The sequence below is a fragment of the Thamnophis sirtalis genome, unplaced genomic scaffold, assembly GCF_051295495.1.
Source record: "Thamnophis sirtalis isolate CommonGarterSnake01/CBP01778 unplaced genomic scaffold, rThaSir2_p1.2 scaffold_1, whole genome shotgun sequence".
Lineage (NCBI taxonomy): Eukaryota > Metazoa > Chordata > Lepidosauria > Squamata > Natricidae > Thamnophis > Thamnophis sirtalis.
In genome coordinates this window covers 116,773,570-116,798,330 of record NW_028261381.1, presented here as the reverse complement: position 1 = coordinate 116,798,330, position 24,761 = coordinate 116,773,570, and the positions used below count along the sequence as shown (strand labels likewise).

The window sequence follows — 24,761 nt, the reverse complement described above, 5'->3', positions numbered from 1 at the left end:
TTTTCTGCTTTTGAATTGGAATATTTTTGATGCCTTAAACTAATCTAGTTGTATTATGTATATATGTATTTTAACATTTATTTTTAGTAAGCAATTTTGTTCAAAATACATCATATTCATAAGATATCACAGTTTAACTATTTCTAGGCAATTCAAAAGAAACATTAGGAAGAAAATTTCTTTTTCTTTTGGAGCATGTAGTTAGAAAGAAATCATAAATGACTCAGTCATGCTCTGATTATAATAATATTTCATTCTAAAATTTCTCGTTGAAACAATTTAAACTTTGAGATTTGCACCAGGGTGTATGTAGCTCCCCCAAGAGTTGTAAACCCTATCTGGGGAGATCTTATTTTCAGAGAAACAGGGTAGTTTGTAATTAAGAACTCTTCAGTATCAATGCTAATTTAGCATTTTGAACAATGAATATTAAACAAACATGAAATCTAAAACACTTCTATTTTTTTATCGCATAGATCTGCTGACAACAAGATGGATAGTTGTAATCTAGCACTAGTTTTTGCTCCAAATCTCTTGCAATCAAGTGAAATTGAAAAAATATCTGTACACACAGAGAAGAAAGTCCGCTTGCAGGCTGGAGTTGTGCAGACATTGATTGATCATGCAGAAAAAATAGGTAAAGTGATGATGATCAGTATTATAACATTAGAACATCATTTAGTCCTTTTTTAAAAAAAAATAATTATATCTTTTTTCAGGACAAATACCAAAGTTTATCCTGGAAAAAATACCATCCATACTTAGCACTGATGATTCTGCCTCTACACCTGTGCTCCATGATGATCAAGAAAGCGAAATTGAAACTCCTTCCGAATACTTGAGAAGGAGACGGCAGAGCATAGGAGGTAATAAGTAAATTGCTTCTGCAATTTTTTTTAAACTCAAGTTTTAAAGATGCAAATGTTTATCAAGGGCTAAATAGGAAAAGATATTAAACATTAAAATAGCTTGATGTATCTTCAATTTCAGATATTGTTAGTGGAGCTCTGAATAAACTTAAATCTAACAGAACACCCTCCACTACTCCTCAGAGAGACCAATGTGGTAGGTATCGTGCATTTGCATGAAGCCCTTCATGTCAGTAAGGCTTGAACATGTTAATATTACAGTACTGGAATAGTATATGGTAGATTACAGTGTAAGCAAGTCAGTAATACTTCTTTTTATCCTTACATATACTATTCCATTGAGCTGAGTTTTACACTTAAGACATGACCTGCTTATTTTGCTGCATTTTAAAGCTTAGTGCCATTTTGTACTTTGCCACCATAACAACTAAAAGGATATTTCAGCTGTTATTTCAGTTTGCATACATGCTCCAAAAGCATTTTACTTATATTGCTAACAAGAAATCCTTCTTTTGTCTTACATTGCATGGCTTTGTTCTAATATGTGGTGGTGGTGGGAATAAACATGGTAATTGTTGCAAACGGTATGGAAAGAAACAAAAATATTTTTTTTGACCATGCAGTGCTCAATCTTATGTATGTGATGTAGTGGTTAATGTGTTGGACTAGGACTAGGGAGATGCAGGTTCAAGTCACTTTTATCCATGGAAACTCATTCAAATGACATGACTCAGTCAATCTCGCTCAGTCCAACATATCACACAGGGTTGCTGTTGTGCAATTAAATGGAGATGTTCATGTAGGCCAACTTGAGCTCTTGGAAAAAGGGAATATAAACATGTAATTAAATAAACATTACAAAACATGGTAATAATATGTGCAAGGGGCTCCAGTTTTTCACAAGTTCCTTTTTTTTTTAGAGTGAGGACAAAATCCCCCCCCTCCAAAAAAATTTTTTTTTTCCAGTTTCTCCTTTTCATTGCTCTTCACATTGCTAATTGTAGGATGAAACAAATAATTTCTATTTGCAATTGTGGTGCACATACAATTAATAATCTATATTTTGTATGTTTTGCCATATTAAATATTTGACTGCACAAATATTTTTTTCTTTATAGTCTTTTCATCAATGACTCCAGTGATGGTTACTCCAAATTTTAAGCGTAAATATCCTGCTGATTCCTGTCAACGCTTATCTAGCAAGAAAAGGCGATCTGTTGGACATAGCATGGGTCCTGAAATGCTACCAAATACCCTTTTTAACATTAGCTTAACACCTGGATCAGGTAGAGTAAAAATATTCAACAATGTTCTCTGGGTGTTCAAATTCCTATCTTTGCACTCTTCCTTATTACAGACAACAATTCAGAAATATTGTGTACAAACAATACTACCATGACATTTTCTTTATTTCTTGCATTGCTTAATAGCATTTACATAGCTCTGAAAGTATTTCACATGCCGTAAGAGTAATTTAACAACTAAATGACAGTTTGATGTAGTATAACTGAGTAGACATTCACTAAACTACCTACAGCTAAAAATTCTGGGAAAGATTTCATTGTTAGAAAAGAAAAAAAATTCAAGTAATTTTGAAAGTCTTGAATTTTTGAAGACTAATTTGAATTCTTAATATGCTATTTCTAGCACAAATTCCTAAATGTGTTTGAAGAAGTCATCAATAATTGAATTGACCATGAAGATAATCATAGATGACATATTCCATAATATACTACAACCTTTCGGGACTGTTGGTGGGGTATAAATAAACAAATATAGTACTACCCCGGTGAAGATAATCATAGATGACATATTCCATAATATACTACAACCTTTCGGGACTGTTGGTGGGGTATAAATAAACAAATATAGTACTACCCCGGTGGTACAAAGAGAAAGGGGCTTAAATAGAACAGCTACAAGCGTTCTGAGCCATTGCCCAACTTTCTTTGCCACAGGAATGAATTGTAAGAATTTTTCAGGATTCTTTTTCTCTGCAATCCCCAGCCACATCCTGTCCATTTTTTAAACATGGTCTTTCTTTTATTCACACCATATTTGGTCCAGTTCTGTTTTTTTGTTGGAGGTAGACATTCTTTTCTTACATTCGGATAAGTTGGCAATAATAAAAATGAAAACTATTAATGTTTTACTAAAATCTGTGGAGTGGTTGTTTTTAAAATATTGTTTAAAGAATAGATTCCTGGGCCAGATAATTTTTTTGTTTGACTAAGCAGATTATGAAAGAACATGATTGTAGTTTATTTCCCTAAGACATTTTTATGCATAAAAATTCTATTCATAAGAAGAATGATTTTAAAATAAGCTGTTATTTTTGTACATCCTATAGCTCCATTTGTAGGTAGCCCTTTTGCGTCTCTGGATACATCTCAAGCTTCATTATCTACCTCAGCTACTTGTGAGAAGTCTCTCTCTAATATAAGAAGTCGAAGGAGCAAAAGGATTGCCAATAAAAAAGTACAAAGGTATGTTTGTTAAAATAGGCACTTCTGGCAAAGAAGGTATAATAATATACTTCTTGTTATATTTAAATGTGTTAATATTTTATAATCTGAACAGTATTAAATACAATGACCAAGTCAAATCTTATGGCCTTTGGTTTTTTGAAAGCTGCTTGATCCATGTTATTTTACTGTAGTAAAATATTTCTCTTTGAATATACATACCTTTTATCCTTTATTATTTTGATAACATTTCATTATTAATTATTATGAATAATGAATAGATAAAATAAAGATATTTAGAAATATTTAACTCTCCTCAGTTTTAGTATTTGTTTCAGTTACATGAAATATCTAGGAATTAATTGAAAGTTCATTATTTATCATATAAACAAATAATATCAGTTCTGTAGTTGACACTAATGTTCTATTATATACTTAGGAATGGACCTCCCATAATCTACTCTCAGTAGATTTTTTTTTCATTTTTGTTACTATTTTCTTCTTTTATAACTAGATTATTCTTAAATATTTACTTTCCTTTTAAATTAGCTGATTTTAGAATATCAGTTTTATTTATTTTTATCCTACCTACAGACAGGTAGTCCTTCCTCCTATTTTCCCCACAGCAACAATCCTATAATGTGCATTGGACGGAGAAAGAAAAAGTAACTAGCCTAAAACTATCTAGCCAGCTTTCATACCTAAAGTGGGATTAGAACTCATAATATCTTTGTTTCTAGGCCAGTACTTTAACCACTATACCATACTGGTTCTCATCAGTAGTTTAGAACAGCATTCAGTAAACTTATCTCTCTTTCCTTTCAGAGTTGAATCTGGAAAAACAGGTTGTTTTTCTCCTAAAATCAGCCGGAAAGAAGTGGTACGCAGATCATTACGATTAAAGTTCATTCTTGGAAGAAGCAACAGACAGGTATCATATAGCTATATATAAAACCATGCTTCACTCTTTAATGGAAATAGTAGCTTCTATAAACTCCATGCAACTAATATTCACAGATACATACACACAAAACAATTCATTACAGCTGGTTATGATTGGAAGTTGAAGAGGAAAATAGAGCAGTTTGATTTCTCTGAAGCTCACTTTTGTAATTTTAGGCTAGTAACAGTCTTTTGCAGAATATTCTTGTTGTCTATGGAGATTCAATCATCCAGGTCATGGTTGTCCCAAAGGTGCTTTTTTTCAAGAGGCAACTGGACTTTTTGTTTTTTTCTTTGAAGACGTTTCACTTTGAAGAAACTTCTTGGATGAGAAGTGAAACATCTTCAGAGAAAAACCAGAAAGTCCAGTTGCCTCTTGAAAAAAAGTACACATGGGACAATATTCTTATTGGTTTATTATTTGTAATAAAGATTGAAGGGTAATTCAATCTGTTGTGTGATACAGGATGTGTGGTAAATAGTCTAAAAATCTGAAGGGTTGCTTACTGACATTATCTCCATGAAGATGTTTGCTATTTTTCTGATTTAAACTTACCTGTTCTTAATTGTTAGCATTTACCATTTACCAATTTACTCTTGCTTTTAATCCTCTTCCTTGTTATCCTCTTATTAATGGCCATTGCCTGCTAGTCCATTCTCTCTTAAGATGTTTGCTGTTTTTCTGATTTAAACTTACCTGTTCTTAATTGTTAGCATTTACCATTTACCAATTTAGTCTTGCTTTTAATCCTCTTCCCTTGTCCTCTTTTTATTAATGGTCACTGCCTGCTAGTCCATTCTCTCTTATGGTGTGTTTCCTGTTAGAAATCTCAGGTGCTCTCTATGTTTATGAGAATGTAGAAGAATACAAGAAGCATTGTATCAAACTTTTATTTTATTTTAAGAATACTGCAGTGGAGCATGAAGATAACCACAGAGCTGAAAACATTGGTCACCGACTTGCTGGTCATCAAGATAAAGAAAATGGAGTCGAAACTATGAAAACGGCAACATTGTTAAGCCCATGTGTTGGTAAGTCTATAATTAACGGGTAAATACAATGAAACCTTAATATAGCAAACCTTTTTCAGTAGCAATAGTATTGTGTTGCACTACATTATGGTTTAGGGTGAAATGTTATTTAAATGTTTATTGCATTTTACATTCTATTTCTATTGCAACCAAGTACTTTCCAGATTCTTGGGACTTCAGCAACATAACTGATGCAGGGTGTTTTAGGGCTGTAGCTAATTATACTATTAATTCTTGATCTAAACTACATTGTTTTATAAACTCTATTTGATTGAAAATTAGGTTAAAAATCCACATAATAAAAGACCATGCTGACCTTTAAGGTTAATCATCCCTGCTACATGTCAACGTTCCAACAATTATAGATTGGGCAGTATCTCACAGAATTAACATACATTTCTACACTATGATGACCACTATACTTCTTTTTCTCTTTGCTGCCAGTTTTCTGCAGTGTTTGACTATCTTGTGGGCTCTTTGAATTTAAGAAAGTCAGTCACTGTTAGAACTGAGAGGTCAGTTTAAGTCCAGATGTATCTGGTTTCTCAAAAATCTGTACTATTGTGTCCTGTGTTTCCATACTGGCAGCAGTAGCATGTTATTGGTTACTGTCCCTTTTCCAAATGAGACTAATGCATTTTCCAAATAGACTAATACAATTGGACATATGTACAGATTTGCACTTCAGAATACAAGTGATTGCTTTTGATCATGTATTGAGATATAAAGTAACCAGAAATTATTTTCCTAATATGTTCCTATTTGACACTTTTAAATATACATTCTAAATATATAGAATGATTCTGTGGAGATTGTTTCATTTTCCAAACATTAAGATTTTTGTTACTTCCTACATAATTCATATATGGCACTAAAATTAACATGGGAGAAGTACAATGTGTACCCAAGTTAAGAAAAGACCAGAATGGCATGACTATTGCATTTATATGCTCTTTTAAGGCTAGTCCACTAATGGCTTTTTTTATTCTTAGTAACCCTATTGGACCAGTGAAGTTATAACAATGATATTACATGGTACTATAGTATAAAAGCAGAGTTTTGATATATGTTAAATGGAATTATAGTATTAATGTTCATTTGATGTGTACAATTTTGATTTTGCTGATTTTTTTTAAAGTGTCTATTTTTTAAGGTTTGAAAAACTTCAGCAAGTCAGAAGAAAATTTACAAACACCAAGCCATCATACTGCAGCAAACTATCGAATGTCTTGGATTGGTCCTGCAACCACAGACTCTCAGGACACCAGAATTTCATTAATGGGATGTCCTGAAACAGAAATCTCTTCTTCTGAAACTGCTCCTGCCAATAGAAAGCCATTAGTTATTCCCACTGAGCCCATGTTCTCAAGTAATGAATGTGATAGCAGTAAACAAAAAATATCTTTTTGTGAGGATGAAAATAATTCAACTGAACACATGCTAATGAGAATTAAGAAAGCATTTTCTGAATCTGGAAGCAACCTTCATGATTTATATGAAACGGAGCCTTCAACATCAAATTTACTAAAATTAAAGAACAATTCCTTCAAAAAAACAGATAAGAAAGTAGATGTTAAGGAGAAACCTCAGGTTGCAAAATCAGTCACAAAATCGAATACCATTGATCAGGTCAATGCTATTAATGGACTCTTCCAAAATAATAAGAGTGATCATTCAATCCATATTTTAAATCAAAGTGATGGATTAGAAGAAGTAGACCAGTTGATTACATCTCATGTTATTCAAATAAATAATGTAAATAATGTGCAGAAGAAGATGGTGGAATCAAATAAGCCATTTATCTGTCCAAAAAAGGAATCTAAATACTGTAATACAAAGAAAGAGATCTCTTTCTCAGAAGGTGGAGATAAAAATGACCAACTGTTTCTTCAAACGGAATCCTATGACAAATCTAAATCTTCCCCTTCAGCAAAAGTGGCTGAGCATATACATTGGTTCAACAAACTTTCATTAAACGAACCACATTCTGCAACCAGAAGTAAGCCAGTGCTTAAATTTCAACGTACCCCAGTCCGTCAATCTGTAAGGAGAATAAATTCCCTCTTGGAAACTCATAAACAGTCAGTCACTTGTAAACGAGCTGGTGATGGTTGCACTTCTCTTGCTAAATCAGTGAGCTATGAAACTGCATTGTCTTCCTGTGCAGTAACTACAGACCATTCACTGACAAATTCATTACCTTCTAAACAGACATGCAAAGAAAACCATGATCAATTGGCTCTCTTTCCCAAATCCTATCCTCATTTGATATATTCATCAGAGCAAACCGTCAAAGAAACATTTAATAATAATTCCAAATCTGTCCTTGAGGACTTAACTAACCATGAAGCACCAAAAACTGTTGTTAAAACAAGCACAAGCTTAAATGCTTCAGTGGGTACACCTGATAAATATGTTCTCAGGAAAATGGCAGGAACAAAATCTCGATATAGAGGATCACCAAAAAACCCAATCCGCACAGCAAAACTTCTTCCTATTGTCAAGCCTGTTGATTTATAATGGTTAATCCCAGCCATATTTATGTGCGCTTATATCTAAGCTTGTAAATATAGAACTGAAAGTGTTGGATCCAGAATCGGTTCCTCATGGAAGAAGACTTTATTCACAGATTTCACTGGTGAAAGCTGTTGGTATCATTTTTCCTCCCCCTGAAGTCACTTATGCTTCCCCAGATCTTCACAGGAGTGAGGAATTCTCCAGAACAGTAAAACAAATGCTGCTGTGTTGTGCGGTGGGGTGAGGGTGAAGGGGGAAAACATTCTGAGTGGAACTCCACTCAGACAATATTCCTGCTAGCAAAACAGCTAAATCCAACATTTATTTTTCTTTAAATTGTCTTAAGTGTGTCTCTTTCTTGAATTTATTTGGAACTGAAACTTGAAGTTCTGTTGAGTGAATGAAGCTTGAATAGGTTCTGCTGAGTAGCATTTATTTCAAGAGGCCTAATTTTGGTACTTGTTTTTATGTTTTACCAAATGTTATGGATGAGAACCTGGAAGGGCTGTTAACTGTAACTTAACTCACAGATAAACAGTTAAAGGATTGGTTTCTAGAAAACAAAAAGATTAATACTACATTTACAAACTACTTAATTTGGGGATTAAGTTTCACAAATGTGCCATGCTTTTTGTAATATTTGGTTATCCAAAAGGCTTGTATTTGTAAAATTTATTTCTGGGATTGGTAATTTAGTTCCTCTATGACAACAGCACATGTACTTTATCCATTCTTTGGACAGGTACACTTTTTGTAGACTCAATGAATGGTGTCTCAGTAAAATGTTAGGTAAATGTATCAAATCATCACATGTTCTACAATTGGAGTAGAGATTTATTGAGAATTCTAGCACAGCAAATGGAAGAATGTTCCACAGCTGCTAAATGGATGTTATTTTATGTTCTATACTTGGGAGGAAGGGGGCTAAAAGGTAGTGAAAGAACTTGCTAGTTCTTTTTTATGACTGTACTATAATATAGGATATTGTATAATTCATAAAAAGCTATGTGGTTGAGATACATTGTATAAAGCCATATTGTTTAGATGCCCAGCATTTTGATCAAGTTGCCCTTTTGAAATGATTCATAATTGTTGTCTACTATATATAAATTATTTAAATTTGAAATAGAGTTTTAGTATAGTTTAGGGAGAAGAATGCTAAAAACTCTTACCTCTGAAATAAAAAAGCTTAATTTTTTTCTATATTGTATATGTTGTATTTAGATTTTTTTTACACATCTATATATATACTGCCTTCATGAAAAGCTGTTTACATCCAATTAATATCTATGGAGAGTCTCAGTCATCCAGGTCATGGTTGTCCCAAAGGTGCTTTTTCAAGAGGCAACTGGACTTTCTTGCTTTTCTTTGAAGATGTTTTGCTTCTCATCCAAGAGGGTGGAGGAGCATTTCAGCAGTTTCAAGAAGGCTCCACACCTATTTGTACTACTCAGATGACCCGAGATACAGATATACTTCCAAAATGGCCTCAACAACTCTCTAAAATAATGTAAATAACCACTGTATGCAAGAAATATAAATCCTTCCATTCCCCACCATCCAGTCAGAGCTGAAGAAACTTCTTGGATGAGAAGTGAAATGTCTTCAAAGAAAAACCAAGAAAGTCCAGTTGCCTCTTGAAAAACACCTTTGGGACAATTCTGACCTGGATGACTGAGAATCTCCATAGACATGGTTTTTCACACTGATAAAGTTATCATTAACAAAACACAAGAGTTCTGTTTCATGCACCATTGTAACCCACCCTTTTTTTATCCTGGTGCATTGTTGAATAAACCTACAAATTGTTGAATTCATGCAACATACTAAGCCAAAAGCAAGTCACACTTAGTTGATGACTTAGTTGATGAACAAATCATGTGGTAGGGATTTAAAAGCTTTAACCCTATTCAGGAAATGCATTTGGCTCTCTTGAAGCTCTGTACTTAACTTTGGAAAACACATTAGTTATAATGAACAAACACTGGCTGGAAGGTATGAAATCCTTTATTTTGAACTGAAATACAATATATTGATACTGAGTCAGATACTGAATGTAAACGATACTGTGGGTCTTATTATAATAAGGGTCTTATTTTTTGACCCCAAAATAAGTATTTGGCCTTATTTTGGGGGATGTCTTATTTTTGAGGTGCAGGAGGCGGCAAACATGGTTACCTCATGGCTGCTACTGTGTAACAATATTTTCAGGGAGGGCTTATTTTAGTGCATGAGCTCAAAAGCCCAATTGGACTTATCTGGGGGACGTCTTATTTTCGGGGAAATGGTACTTTTTTCTTTTATATCTGAAAGAGGATATACATTATTTAACCCTACAGCATTCTAAGGAGAATGAAAATTTGTATCATTTTCAGCATATAGTTAGATACAGAGGAGTCTAACCTTAATAGCATCAAAGAGCTCATATTTTTGAATCCTATGTGGCTATTAGTTATAGCTAGCCACTGTGGCTAATGCTGGAAACTAAAAACCACACTTCTGAAAGACACCAAGATTGTGGAATGCTACAGTACAGTGCAGAACTGCAGCTATAATAATGAGTGGGATTGAAGGGATCCATGTTGAAATCTCATTGGATTAACAAATCATATTTCAGCAAGATATTCTTAGAAGAATTAACAAACTAATATTAACGAATGTGAGACTGGAAAGAAAATATATTTGCTCAACCATCCTCAGTTTATGATGGCAATTCTAGCATAACACATTTACACTATTGGCAGGAGAATGTTGGCATTTGCTGACTTACTTGAAATTAATTTATATAAATGAATTTATATCTATCCATCTATCTGGAAGGATCAGCTCCAGAGATATTAGCAAAAAAAAAATCAAAGCCGGCTTGGGCATCTTTTTGAGGGCCTTCCCTGCAGCCTGGGGTAATGGGAGGCGAAAAACCCAGCTGTCGGGTTGCGATCTACCTCCGGGAATCCTGGCAACGGTTCACACGCGCCACGGACGGAAGAAAAAACACAGCAAGGACGGGAGGGGGGGTTGATAGAAGAGGAAAAGCTGTGACCACGGAGCTCTTCCAACACGCGCGTTCAGCCGCTGCTTCTCGTTTGGCGTCGTGCCTGGGCAAGCAAGCCGCATTCGGGCCAGAAGAGCGCAGCCATCGCGCTCACCGGATCCAAACGGTGAGTGCGACGCGCGACGGTTTTTGACATCCCCAAGGGATGGGATGCCCGGGCGGCCCAGAGAGAGAGAGGGAGAGAGAGAGAGGGAAGGGCTGAGGGGGATGGCGGGCTAAGGTTTTCTATGGGGCTTCTGCGCTGGAAAGAGGGCGCCGGGGGCTGGCTGTTCTTTACTCTTTATCGTTCTCAATTTTATGGCGACATCTTTTTAAAATCTCTGGTGCAGGTCAAACAATACAGTTCTGAGAGGAGTTAAATAGAAAGGCGAGGGGGAGGAATCATCACACCGACCTTAGCCTCCTAGCCGATTCCTGAAATTATCTGTATATTTGAAGAAATATAGCAAGAGAAGATATGCATCTGAAAATCAGTTGTTAGAAAGAGTAAAATCACCAGAAATCCTGTCTCAATGAGTAAAATGAGTATTAGTGAATATTTCCACAACTGCCTCTCTTTCTGTCACACACAACCTCCCCCTCCCCCTTTATGATGATAATGGTGCATATGCCGGGCTTCATAGGACATGACTTTTCCCAGCATGCATCGTGAAGAAGCCGAATTGAAGGTTTGATTGCGAACCTTTAGCAGCACAAGGCTGACATCAGCTTCATTTGTTGGATTTTCTCTGATTAATCACTGCTGCCATTTAGAGGAATCTCGTTTGAGGCAACCAAACAGAGCCTTCCGCCTCCAGGAAACAAATCCAAATGGGGGCAGAAAGGCAAAGAGAGGATTATATTTAATTGATGCGGTGAATGTGATAGGCTGCCAGCCCCTTGACGTATTTGGCAAGCTGTTTCCTAGCCTTCCCAAATTAAGTGAACAGCACAGTTTGGAACAGAGGGAGCGCCATAATATTTCATTGGAAAGTGACTGATGCTTAGAAACAAACCAGGACCAAAATTTGAGATCCTGTTAACCTGCAAAGGAGCAGACCAAAGTTTAAGGTCCCAGCCTCTTCTTTGCATTTGCTAAAGCCTCCCAGAACCACAAAATTGACAATTAAATAAAGAAAACCTGGATAGAATTCAGTGAATATACTGAGGCTTCCTCATAAAGCCTCTGAGGAGTTGAATGTGAGTTTTCAAATTGATTTTTTTTTACCAGGCCATTATTTATCTCCTGGTCCATGTGGAAATGGATAACAATGAACTTGATGTTTTATATTTGTGGTAATGTTGGCTTAAAATTCCCTTTGTATATTCTTCTATAGCGCCCTTTCCCCAAGGCCTGCTCCATTGGACCAGAGCATAATTCAGGTGTTGGGGGAAAGGAGGGACATGGCATTTCATTATTCATTGAGTTCCTTGTTGTCTTGGCATAGGTTACAGAATATAGATGGGTATCGCCATGACTTCAACCTTGCTCTTCAGCCTGTCCCTTCTGCTGGCCTGCAGCATGGCTCTGACTTTCAGTCACAGTGCTAGGAGCCCAGACAGAGTTTCTGAAGCTGACATCCAAAGACTTCTGCATGGTGTGATGGAACAGTTGGGCATTGCAAGACCCAGAGTGGAATATCCAGCCCATCAAGCAATGAATCTCATAGGCCCACAAAATATTGAAGGTAAACATTTATTTTGCTGAATTAATGAAATTATTATTTTAAAAACAATATTGATATTCTATCCTAATTTTCCTCAAACATATGACGCCACAGATTTGTTGGACTACAGCTTCCAGAATTCTCAGCCAGCCTAGGAATATCTTTATAGCTTTTATAGTACCTCATATTTTATCTACAAGGGAATTACAGAAAACCCTTTCCCAGTCTGGTGGTTTCCAAATTCATTGGACAAAAGTGCCCATTATTCCAAGAAAGTAAAGCCGACAAACCTGGTGGCTGGGAATTATAGAATATAAAATAACACTATAGCAATAGCAGTTAGACTTATATACCGCTTCATAGGGCTTTCAGCCCTCTCTAAGCAGTTTACAGAGTCAGCATATCGCCCCCCCCCCCAGTCTGGGTCCTCATTTCACCCACCTCGGAAGGATGGAAGGCTGAGTCAACCTTGAGCCGGTGAGATTAGAACCGCTGAACTGCAGATAACAGTCAGCTGAAGTGGCCTGCAGTACTGCACCCTAACCACTGCGCCACACTACAATATGTACAGCATTATAAGGCAAAAAATATATAAAATAAAAGGACCATGTCAACCAGTCCAAATAAAAAAAAGTTATTTAAAATGCCCAGATAATGTAATATATGTTTTAGCAGTCAAAATGTAATGCAAGGTTATATACTATAGTGGCACCAGTTGTGAGCAAGTCACTTCACCAGCAGAGCATTGTGATATAGAAATGATGCTCCCACTTCTGAGGGGGGGGGGAAGAGAGATATGGATATATCTGTCTATCGATGATCGACAGACAGACAGACAGACAGACAGACAGACAGACACCTGCACTGCTACATTCTGTAATCTCATGCCTAGATTTAGAGGGATTTTAGAAACTCAAGGTTCACTTTAAAATTAATCTAGCACAGTAATCAGGGACTCTGATTTTGACCATGGGTCAAAATATATAGAGCTGAGTGAGTGTTTGAATTATCCAAGGTCAAAATCAGACTCCCTGATTACATCCCAGATTATTTTTTTAAAGGGAACCTTGAGTTTCTAAAATCCACCTAAATGTATTCAGGCATGTTGAATAGAAGTTTTAAAAATATATATTCTAACAGGCTTTCTGGATAAATCCTCTGTTGTTCTTTGTTTCAACATTAGGTGGCTATTGAGTATTGGACGTACAAACTAGAAACCTGCTTAAAACTGTATTTTATACATTTTAATCAGAAGATGGCGCACTGCCTCTTAAGAATTGGGTGGAAGCCAAATGGTTTTATAAGTGTGTAATAGAATAACATCTAAGTTGTTTGCAGTACAAATCATTCTATGTTAACAGCAATTTATCTGCTACTAACATGGTTTCTTTGGAAGATTTTCTTTTCTTTCAAGAAAAAAATAAATAAGCCTATTAGAGATGTCTGTGGCTCTACTTCATATTTATATTGCTATGTAAAGTCATTCAAGGTCATTTAGGGATACATAACCATTGGTATAAATTGAAACTGGGGGATTGTTAAAATTAAGTGTAAATGTTGAAATGAATTCTTGTACAAGCCTATCTAGAAATAATCTGTAATAATTCTCAGTAAGATTTGTTCCCTATAAGGCTGTATTACATTGTAATATTTAATAAGAATGCCCCAGATATGCTTTTTCAAAAGGCAACTGGGCTTTCTATATAGTACAGTATTATAATTCTGATAATATATTGGTTTGATGATGATTACCTGATAGTTCTACAACCTCTCCTGGGAAGGAACCCATGAGATTCATTGATTCTTCATGTCAATATTGTTTCTATTTTATTTTGTATTATTTCAGCATTTAAAAAGACCATTTGGAAAATATGCTATTCTAAACTAAAATATTCATGAAAGGAGTGTCCAATTTCTTTACTTCAGGAGTATAAAAAGAGAGAGAGAAAATTTCAGCAACTCATCCTATATGTGATACATTTAAGATAAAAATTGACTATTCAGATATATTGTCACAAAGAACTTAAAGTTGGGTATTGCTGATCAAGCATTTGAATGAGTATTAAATAATCAGATCTGATACATTTTTACCTGAAGGCTGTTAAAATTAAACTCTGAGAATATATAAAACACATTCTAAAGTCCAGCCCCAAGCAACATGGATTTATTTTTCATTGCCTTTCCTTTTTTTAGTTCTGTAACTTTCCACCATTTACATCATTTACAGAGCTTGCCAGTCTGAAATGTTTGCTACAAGAACAAAATTTCCAAAACAAATTGCTTAAGAAATAAGAATAGATATTTGATATATAGCGTCTGAGTTCCTTTTATCATATAAGGCAGTCTTCTCAACCTTTGCAATCCTGTGAGTCTCTCACTCTATGATTAAAAGCAATTATGGTACTTCATCACATTTATAGTTGGGCAAGGAAGAACTGTACTGTTTATTTTTCAATAATTCAATTTTAATCTCTGCATCACAGGCATTTTCAATCATTGAAATACCAAAGCTGTCCCCAGTGGGCTTGCTAGGCAAAAGGAAGCAGGTTTTGGAAGTGATTCCCTGCTGGCTTTGCTTTCTGTTTTGTCTTGCATAACCATGACCCTAAAATTTTGGCAATCCTGGGTGTTCATAACCCACATTTTCCAAATCCTTAAAATTTATAACAAAGTAGCACTCTGTCACACATATCAATGCATCACTAGCTTCACACATCTTTGGAGAATCATTTCCATCAATTGTATATATTTTGGAGAAACCTTGGGGAAAATAAATCTTCCAGGACTAAGTCAGAAAAATGGATGAAGTGCGTGGTGATTCCATTTACCAAGTTGACATAGATAGCGGGGACAGAGGTGGGGTGCAAGAGAGATATTGTGACAACTTTATAGCTAATCACTTCCAGCAAGTTTAGCAACTGCTGCTGTACACAGTTTTGCAGCATGTACTAGTCAATAAGACTAGAGAATCTATGGGTGACTAAGGCTGAAATAAAGATTTTCAGAATAAACTCTTGGTGCATTAGATTGTTACTCCCCTATTCTTTCTCAGCCACTATTTCCTAATTTATCGAGTGGGCAATTGTTCCATATTGTGATAGCAAGTGTCCCATTCCACCCTGTATTATTATGATTCTGGATTTGCAAGGTTCCAGTAAACCTAATATCAGAAATGCAGTTCAAGAAGGAATGGGGTGTTTGAATTACTGTCTGCAAGAAAGCCGTCAGAGCCTGCTTCTGCCATTCTTCTTCTCACAAGATAAACAGTTCATGATGTTTTGTGAACATGATTTGCACAATCCGTAGAGGTATTCAGATTTTTTTTTTTACTGTCTTCTGGTAAAAAGAGAGGCACTGAGATGATGACTTCTGGGATCTTGAACTGAAAGCAGCTAGAAAAAAAGTGTTATTCACAGAAATGTTGGCAAACATTTAAAACTTTTAAGTAAGGGAGGTTCAAAAGTAATGTTAAAAAGTATTACTTCACAGAAAGAATAGTGGAAGCTTGGAACCAACTTCCAGAGGAGGTGGTAAGTCACTCATCAATGACTTGGGATAAATACATGTCTATCATCCATAACAAATTTAAAAAATACATTAAAATAAGATAAAAATAATAAAATATTAAATAAAATTAAAAAGTAAATAAAAACAAACAAAAACTGATTAATGTAACACAGGTAATTTTTTAAAAAATAATTCTTTCTTCCATTTTGGAATTTATTTAGAGACAAGTCTGCATTACAGACTCATACTTGCTTAATTATGTGTATAGTCATATGAAAAAATAAGTACAGCCATTAAAATTTGACTTTTTCAACATATTTCAATGGAGATATTTAATGTTCATTTCAACAATATTGATATTCAGTAATACTACACCGCCATAGACAGATCCAATGTGCAGTCTGAGGGTCCTGCTAGACTCATGATTTCTCCTCAATGAGCAGATGACAGTCAAGGCTAATGAATAAAGTGGACAGATATTTGTGACAAGACAGTGAATGTCTTATACCTGTAATTGCATGTCAATATAATAGAGTAAAAATGATTTTCATGATATGAGGTGAGAACAAATCTGCTCTGCTACACTCAATTTCTACTAGACACTCTGTATTCTGAACACTGGGTGCTTTATAGTGGCTAGTGCACATTTTTAAAATTGCAAGGAAAAAAACTGTTTCTATCCTGCCCTCTCTCTATGTGATAGAATAATGTAAGATTGTCTACTAAGTCTCTCAGACAATTGACCTGGGCACTTTCTTGGCATTTTTATTTTATTTATTTTATTTTATGCCTTAAAGTCAATGTTGATTCCTAGTAACTACTTGGATTAGTCCTTGCAGGCTTCTTGGCAAGATTTGTGGAAATGGTTTATCATTGCCTCCTTCTGAAAGTAACACGCAGCTGGCTTTCTACTTAAGGTGGAACTAAAGCTCACCAATTTCCAGCCTGATGCCTTAATAACAACACCAAACTGGGTCTTTGCACCGAACTTGTTCTTGGCAAATTGGTACACAAAGAGGGTGCATTTTTAATGATACACTAAAGCTTGTCTGTAAGCACCTCTTCATTGGTTAATCATGAGTTGAATTATTAAAATAGGAGAAAAAGGTAGCCAACCTAACCCAAATGCCTGACTAATTCAGTATCTGAATTAGTCAGATATTTTTTAAAACTGTCTTATTGATGTTAAGAAGAAGCAGAGTTTTTGTGACCCATTTAAGTGATCTCCATCGAAATCAAGAAATGAACATAGCTTTGATTTAGATGTTTAATCAAACTCATGAAAAATATTATAATTTTTTTTCAAACTCATGAAAAAGATTGTAATTTGTGTCTGTGTGTGTGCAATTCTGTGTTTATTAGGTGGTGCCCATGAAGGTTTGCAGCATTTGGGTCCTTATGGAAATATTCCAAACATTGTTGCTGAGTTGACAGGTGATAATATACCAAAGGATTTTAGTGAAGATCAGGGATATCCAGATCCTCCAAATCCTTGCCCAATTGGAAAAACAGGTAAGTTGTATGAACTCCCTACTGGATTTGATGTAGTTTTATACTGAGGAATCAGATCTAAATTATACTATAAAATAATCCACCACCACCCCCGAAAAACTACGCACACAGTAACACAGATTAAAAAATCCAAATTGTTATTTCATTACTAAGATGCATTTGTTGAAATACTAGTTTTTTATAAGAAAGCATCGATCAATGGGGATAGGTACAAAGAAAGGCTAAGAAATTATACTTACAAAATGTAATTATATAATTAATACATTTAAGTATTAAATCAAATCTAGTTCTAGTTTATCTGTGGGATTGATTTTCTGGTCTAGTCTATATAATCAGACTTATGAGGCATGGTAATAAGATTGGTAATAAGATTGAATTACCTTTCAATCTTGAGCGCATATTTATCCAATAAGCAAATTTTGATTTTCTGAACTAAAGGCAATCATCTGAATCATTTCTTAAGACTTAAATAACTGCATTATCACATATGCTTACAATAATTACACCCAATATGCACATAAATATTCTGGATATTGGTTAGAAATATCTAAATTCTCAATATAGGTTGCAATCAACCACACAACAAAATGTTAAAGATTTATGCAGCCTAGAAATGTCTATAAGTATAAATATAAAGATACATTACTGGATTAATATCCAAGCATCTGTTTATTGTTCTTTTTAACCCCTCCTATGATCCTACAGAAACAAATTAATTTTACTTTGTATCTGCTCCAAAGAACTGTGGAAATTGTTTAACCATCCCAAGAGTCCTGTTTTGAAGAAGAAAAGTGTATTTTTTTTCATCTCCCATACTTTTCAAATAAAATTAATTGCATATGTTCCTGGTATATATTTTTTAAACAAACAAATAAATTTTAAACATGCCAACTGCTCAGGTTTTTCCAAAATGTTTTGTAGTTGATGACGGATGTCTTGAAAACACACCCGACACAGCGGAGTTCAGCAAAGACTATCAACTTCATCAGCATCTTTTTGATCCAGAACATGACTACCCGAGCTTAAGTAAATGGGTATGTAAATCAGATTTATTTTTATAAACCTATAACTAAGTTCTCAATCAGTTAAATGCTCTGTTATTTAATTATTAATACAAATATTTCTTTGCCCATGTATTTTAATAAATGTTCTCTGAAGGATCTTATTTATGAAAAAAAAAATACCCTAAACTTTAATTTATATACAGTATAAGGATGTGTATGTAAACAACATTATTACAAAAAAATAAAGAAATAGCATTGCAAGGATTATCTATCTCTCTTATGGTCAAATGCAGAGGTTGAGAATATTTCTTCCACTTCAAAGTCCAAGATAATGATGCAACAAATACAACTGATTCCACTTTCTGTTTACATCGACAGATTCTTACATGATTCCTAAGCATTTCAGGCAGTCAACGAAATTTCCCTCTTTTTTGTATTGTGCTTGATTAATGTTGCAATCTTTGGTAAATGTACCAGATGTTTAACTCAAACGATTCATTTTTGCCAACTCAAATAATTCATTCTTGTACTACTACTTTGAGAACTATAAAGCACTTGCTTGTGACCACAAATATATTGCTGGGATTTAAAGCATTTCCCGTCAGAATCCCTTGAATTTCACTTGGATACTGTAATTGTTAGACATATACTTAACTTTATGACTGAAATAAATGGGCTGAACTTCCTTAATCTTGATTGTATTGCTCATTACCTATGGCATTTATTTACTATCTAACAATCTAAAGAATTTAGGCAATGTCTAATAAAGAAATGTAAAAATAATTTAAGAAGCGAAATAAAATATAAGATAATATGCATACAATTTGTACTCAACAGCAGCATAAACATAGTAATGAAATGAAACTCACAGTAATCTCAGAATTGAAGGGCATTTACTAGTTCATTTAGTCTGAGGATTTCCAAACCGTACATGTGCTGTTAAAATTACTTTTATAAATGAAAACTCTTTACCTGGAATTGAAAATACTTCAACTATTACAACAGGCAAACCCTTTTCATAATACAGTCACTAAGACAAAAAAATTACTCTCTTGAAAGTTCCATTTAGTGGGAGTAATTGAAAAAGTCTTGAAGATTTTAAACTTTGAAGGATTGTGTATGTATTAAGTATGAGTCTTTTAAGCTATAGAAGACTTTAAAAATGGAAACAACAGTTTCATTTAGGCTTTTAAATGCAGTTGGTAAGGTGTTTGACTGTCCCATCTTAATTCATAATGTTGCGGCCATGTTTAGAAGTTGACCTGTTTTTTTTAAAAAAACAAGCATATTGCAATAATCTCAATGACATCTAGCATAGGTAAGTTCAAAGTTACCAGCCAAAGTTAATACAAGGAATTTTAAGACATTGTAGTCATTTAAACCTCTAATAATAACAGTGGATGAATGAACTCCTGCAACTTGGCTTTCTGGTAGTGGAATAGGTAGAATCTATTTATCAACTACCAGCCTTATCTCTATCTATATGGACAAAGACTCCTTTGTTCATTCTTATCTATTCTGTTCTTGCATCCAAACTGGTTTTCCATCAGATACAGACAGACCAGATTTTGGATGATTTTACAAAGCACATTAATTCTAAATAAAATCACCCAAATCCTTTTGAAAGCAAATTATAGTATTTTGTTTTTATAACAATGTACACAAAAAAGGGAAAATTTAAGGCTGTTTATATATCAGTGTGTAAGGGTCCTGTTCCAGAATATTAAATTAAGAGTTAACAGAGTTAGTTACAGTTACAGAATATTCTGTTTAATGCAAAAAGTTATTTTGGAGCAGTTACTCTATTTTCAACATAAAAAACATTGATGCTGATATCATGGGATGTATTTAACAGTATTATTTGTATGTGAGGGCTTGTAAATGAATAAATGTACATGCTCCAGATTTTAGAGAAATTTGACATTGGAATTGTTTCTTTAAAGTTATCATCATCAAATAATGTACCAACTTACTTTGAAAGCAGCTTGAATTCAGGCGGTATTGTTTTCTTTCTGCCTGTTTATGCCTGTTATTATACTTCATAGATCTAAATTACAATCTAGAAGTGTGTCTGAATATAAACTAAATGTGCAAAACACAAATAGTTTTGGTGCTTCAATATTGGTTCTGTTGATGCTCTTTGATACTATTTTATGTCCAAAGTAGATGTAATAACACTAATGTGCATGCAGTAAGAAGTAGTTCAAAATCTGTGTGTGTTGAATGTATACTTTTGAAGTCACCCTGTGGACATCTGTTCATTCTTTAAAAACCTGCTTCTTGTTTGTGTATATTTTAGGGTTGAAGTTGTGATGTGCTTGGCTCTTCCTAAAACCAAGCCCTGTGATGTAGAAAATGCTATTAATTCCTCTTTGGTAGAGATGGGATCAAAAGATGGTAGACATTTTACCAGAAACCAGAATGCTTTCCTTGCAGAACATCTGGGACAAGCCATATTTTCAGATTTACCTTTACTGCAGGAGTGAGATCTTAGTTCAGATTATCTGAACTCTGTTGCTGCCTGCTCTTATATTTGCATTAGTTATGGTCTTAACATATACCCCCAAAATATCAAATATTTCTTTAACCAAAACAATTGAACAAAGTGGGGGGCGGGGTGGTGGTGGTGATTAGCTCTTAGTCTGCTTTTAAATTAATTGCAGTGTACCTTTAAAAATGTCTAAAAACTTATCTTTGTAAAGGAGATTTAGGTAAAACAATGTTAATAAAAATTATAAATAAAACACCACTTCTCAGAGGAAATAAAACACATGTCTCCTATTGTGTTTTGCATAGTTAAATTGATTTTTCCCTAAGTGAGTTTGCACAAATTATTGCAGCCAAGAATGTCTCTTTGGCCAGCTTCATCCCCATTTCCTTGTCTATTTGGCACAGTAGAGATGAAATAGTTGAGGTCAAACAAAAGCTACATCTTGTGAACTTGGACTTAAATTAATATGAGAAGCACCAGCAGATTATGTTAGGCAGAAATCACTTTAGCTTGTTGCAGTATTTGTTTCTCAGAAATCCTTACTTCATTCAGGAATTACTGTTTTGTAACTCTCCTTATTACATTTCACCATGTATCATTATGCTTTTTAAAAACACAGTTGTTCCTCCTAAACTTTTGTTCCTTTAACTTTTTCTTTTTGGGGTCCACATTATAATTCCAGTGGAAATCAAATCTGTGGAGCATGTGTCTGACATTCCAGCCTGCACTTGAGCTTGCAACATTTATGAAATACAGCAGTGTGTGGGATTAGTTATAAAGGTTGGAGTTGAAAGTCATAGCCATCTTCTCTTGTTATTGTGAAGCTCTTCTCTCCCCCCCCCCCAAAAAAAATCAAATTTAGTTTCATTATATTAAAATAATTTTAAATCAGTTTATTTCTGAAAAGGAAGATCAGGGTCTTTTTAAAAAGAAGAAAGTATTTATAACAGTAACATCAATTAAAAATAGAAGGTGGCAAGGGAAGCAATTGAAATAGTAATAAGGAACATATTTAAATCACAACTTAAGGGAAACATCCATATGACTACAATAGAACTTCTCTTTTCTTTCTTCCTTTCTCCCCTTCCAAGTAGTCCAATGGACAGCATGAAAAGGGAGAATCTCTTCCAGCTGTGATAGTCTTTCTGATAGTCTTTCTGCTTAAGGACAGACATAGTTAGATACGACCCAAATGTAGACTTCATAAAATAGGCAGTTGTGTCTGAGTATGGCAAGTCTGGTCTTGCCATTTTAATGGCATCCATATACTAAATATCAATATCTATCCAATACATTGTTGCTTTCTCTGACTGATAAATGGTTTCCAAGGCCTTGGATATATGATCAGACTTCCCATCAGGCAGTGTGGAGCAGTGCCTGAGATGGTGAAAGATGGGTCATGAGCAATAGTGGTGGCTTTCTAACTTTTCCTTTTAGGCTCTGTAGCTGGATTCTTCCATTGAAAAGAGAGGTCCATACAAATGGCAATCTGCTGTGGACCACAGGTGTGATGCAGGGCGTGCAAAAAACTATTTTGCATAATATGTGGTCTATCCTGGTTTAGATATGATGCATACTAAACTAATCTATGTTCATCAGTCTGTAGATGTGATCTGGGGGAAAGTCCCCATCTTGCACTTGTCTCTGACAGCAAATAACAGGATGGGCTCAAATGCCCTTTACTGAAAAGGATCTCATTCATGCAAAATCTTTTTTTTTTACTATGCTTGATATTTTTCCATCTTACTCCTATCTTATTGAGACAGCTAAAATTAAAACCATCATATAACCCATATATTCCTATTCTTGTAATAGCTGATGACACTGAAGATCCCAGAAGAATAGCAAATATTTTATTAATAGCTGTAGTAATCCAACTGTTTTCTTGTGGTTTATCTTTTCAACAACATGGCATTCTCTACCAAAATGCTTTCCAAAATATTCACATGATAATATTTAGATGGCACAAAGTCTTGCTTGAAAAGAGGTTATAAATTTGATCCACACTTTGTATTCTTTTATTGTTTTACAGAACAAGAATTTACTCTTTGAGAAAATGAAGGGTGAATCGAAAAGAAAGAAAAGGGTAATTTTCAGAACACAACTTGTTTTCATTTACTACCTTAATGTATAATCAGTCAAGAATGCAAATAAAATCAGATTGTTGAGATAGTTACAAATAGCATATACAGTAAAACCTGGACTTAGTCCTTATTTCCAGAAAACAGCTGTAGTAAGAGAGACAGTTCTTCATGCTAAAGTAGCATTTCTCAGTACACTCGTTGCCATTCCAATGTGTGTATTTTTTAAAAATGAAAATTAAGTGCAACCCTTCTATTTTTCCAGGTTTATCTCTAGACCATGTATGTAGAATTTAACTTGCTACTTATTTTGTTAGCATTAAAATGGGTAAATTTATGGAAGACAGTTCTATCGAAGTCTACTGCTATTGAGGATACAGTATTAACTCTAGGTTACCATTGTGCCATCTTCTTTTTTGTAGCACCCTTGACACATTTGGATGGCCCTGTGAAAAACAAAATGCTGGACTAAAATTATCTTTGGCCTGATTGATAAAATAAAATATACTCCCCCCTCCCAATCAGAAATGTAAATACAGTTGTACATACAGTTTAAATCAGGGGTGTCAAACTCATGTTGTCACGGCGTCGTCACATGATGTATCGTGACTTCCCTCCTTCTCTAAATCAGGCATGGGTGTGGCCAGCGCGTGACACATCTGGGCTGCGGGCTGCGAGTTTGACAGCCCTGATTTTAGATCATCATACAAACATTGTCCTAGAATGTAGAACAGTAAGATCATTCACTTTTATAATCCTTATTTCCACTTCCTTCTTTCTCTTGCTTTTGCTTCAGTAAATTAAGACCTGCTCCATTAATTGAATAGAAGTCCTGCCCCATTTACGGAGTTTTGAAGAAGAAAACATTATGCTACAATTTTAAATACAAGAGCAAACACTCATCCATTCCATGTACTGTGGAAGACGCTAGGTTGTTTACTTGCATTATTTGTCATTCCTAAGTGTTTTAAAATATTTCATCTTTCAGAATGTAAATCCATATCTTCAAGGACAAAGATTGGACAACGTTGTGGCAAAGAAATCTGTTCCACATTTTTCAGATGAAGAAAAAGACAGAGCAGAAACTGAATGAAGATTCATAAATGGCTTGAGTACTAATGATATAAAAAGTGATTCAAATATTCATAGTAGTTGCATGTTTATTAACTATGAAAATCTTTCTGGAAAGCAGTTGGATTTATAGTATTTATAATATTTCTTTTTCTGCATCTACACCAAACTGGTTTCTTTCAGATGTTTGGGGCAATGATTCATGGAATTATTGAGATGCCCATGAGAATTATAATCCAATATATCTGCCTTTAGATTTGGGTGGCTGTCCCAAGTATACAACTACTGGATTTTGCTTCTTGTTAAGTTATAACAACATAATCACCAACATAACCATGTCTTGCTTTGAATCTGACTTTAAGCTTTAATACATTTTAATCATTGTGACTTAAACTGGTGTTAAGAAATGAGTCTTTAAAAAGTTGAAAACATTGAAAAAAATTTCAGTTGTTGAGTACTATAAGTGATATAAAAGATTGCTGTTTGGGAACAATTATTTCACCTCTTTCTGTTTGTAAATAATAACATAATGCATAATAAATATCTAGGCACTTGCTATTATTGAAAGTCAA

The 24,761-nt window shown here is 34.5% G+C and overlaps 2 protein-coding genes across 6 annotated transcripts in view; both read left to right on the top strand.

Moving 5' to 3' along the window:
• ARHGAP11A (Rho GTPase activating protein 11A) overlaps positions 1–9,042 on the top strand; it is a 12,965-nt gene extending 3,923 nt beyond the window's left edge. For 2 of the 4 annotated variants that reach the window (XM_014066389.2, XM_087723048.1), the window contains exons 5-12: positions 477–637; positions 720–866; positions 991–1,065; positions 1,988–2,155; positions 3,220–3,355; positions 4,160–4,265; positions 5,182–5,308; positions 6,462–9,042. In XM_014066389.2, the coding sequence (XP_013921864.2) occupies positions 477–637; positions 720–866; positions 991–1,065; positions 1,988–2,155; positions 3,220–3,355; positions 4,160–4,265; positions 5,182–5,308; positions 6,462–7,828 (2,287 nt within the window). In that variant the 3' untranslated portion in view covers positions 7,829–9,042. The remainder of the gene's footprint in view (positions 1–476; positions 638–719; positions 867–990; positions 1,066–1,987; positions 2,156–3,219; positions 3,356–4,159; positions 4,266–5,181; positions 5,309–6,461) is intronic. The other 2 variants (XM_014067893.2, XM_087723052.1) reach the window with 2 other exon arrangements.
• On the top strand, positions 5,182–24,761 carry SCG5 (secretogranin V). Of its 2 annotated transcripts, none has more exons than XM_087723074.1 (6): positions 5,182–5,308; positions 12,305–12,544; positions 17,393–17,542; positions 18,464–18,576; positions 23,070–23,123; positions 24,107–24,761. In XM_087723074.1, the coding sequence occupies exons 2-6, from the start codon at positions 12,319–12,321 to the stop codon at positions 24,209–24,211; spliced, it is 648 nt and encodes a 215-aa protein (XP_087579200.1). In that variant the 5' UTR covers positions 5,182–5,308; positions 12,305–12,318; the 3' UTR covers positions 24,212–24,761. The 2 variants fall into 2 exon arrangements, with proteins under 2 accessions (XP_087579200.1, XP_087579194.1); XM_087723068.1 differs by lacking the exon at positions 5,182–5,308 and adding an exon at positions 10,752–10,983.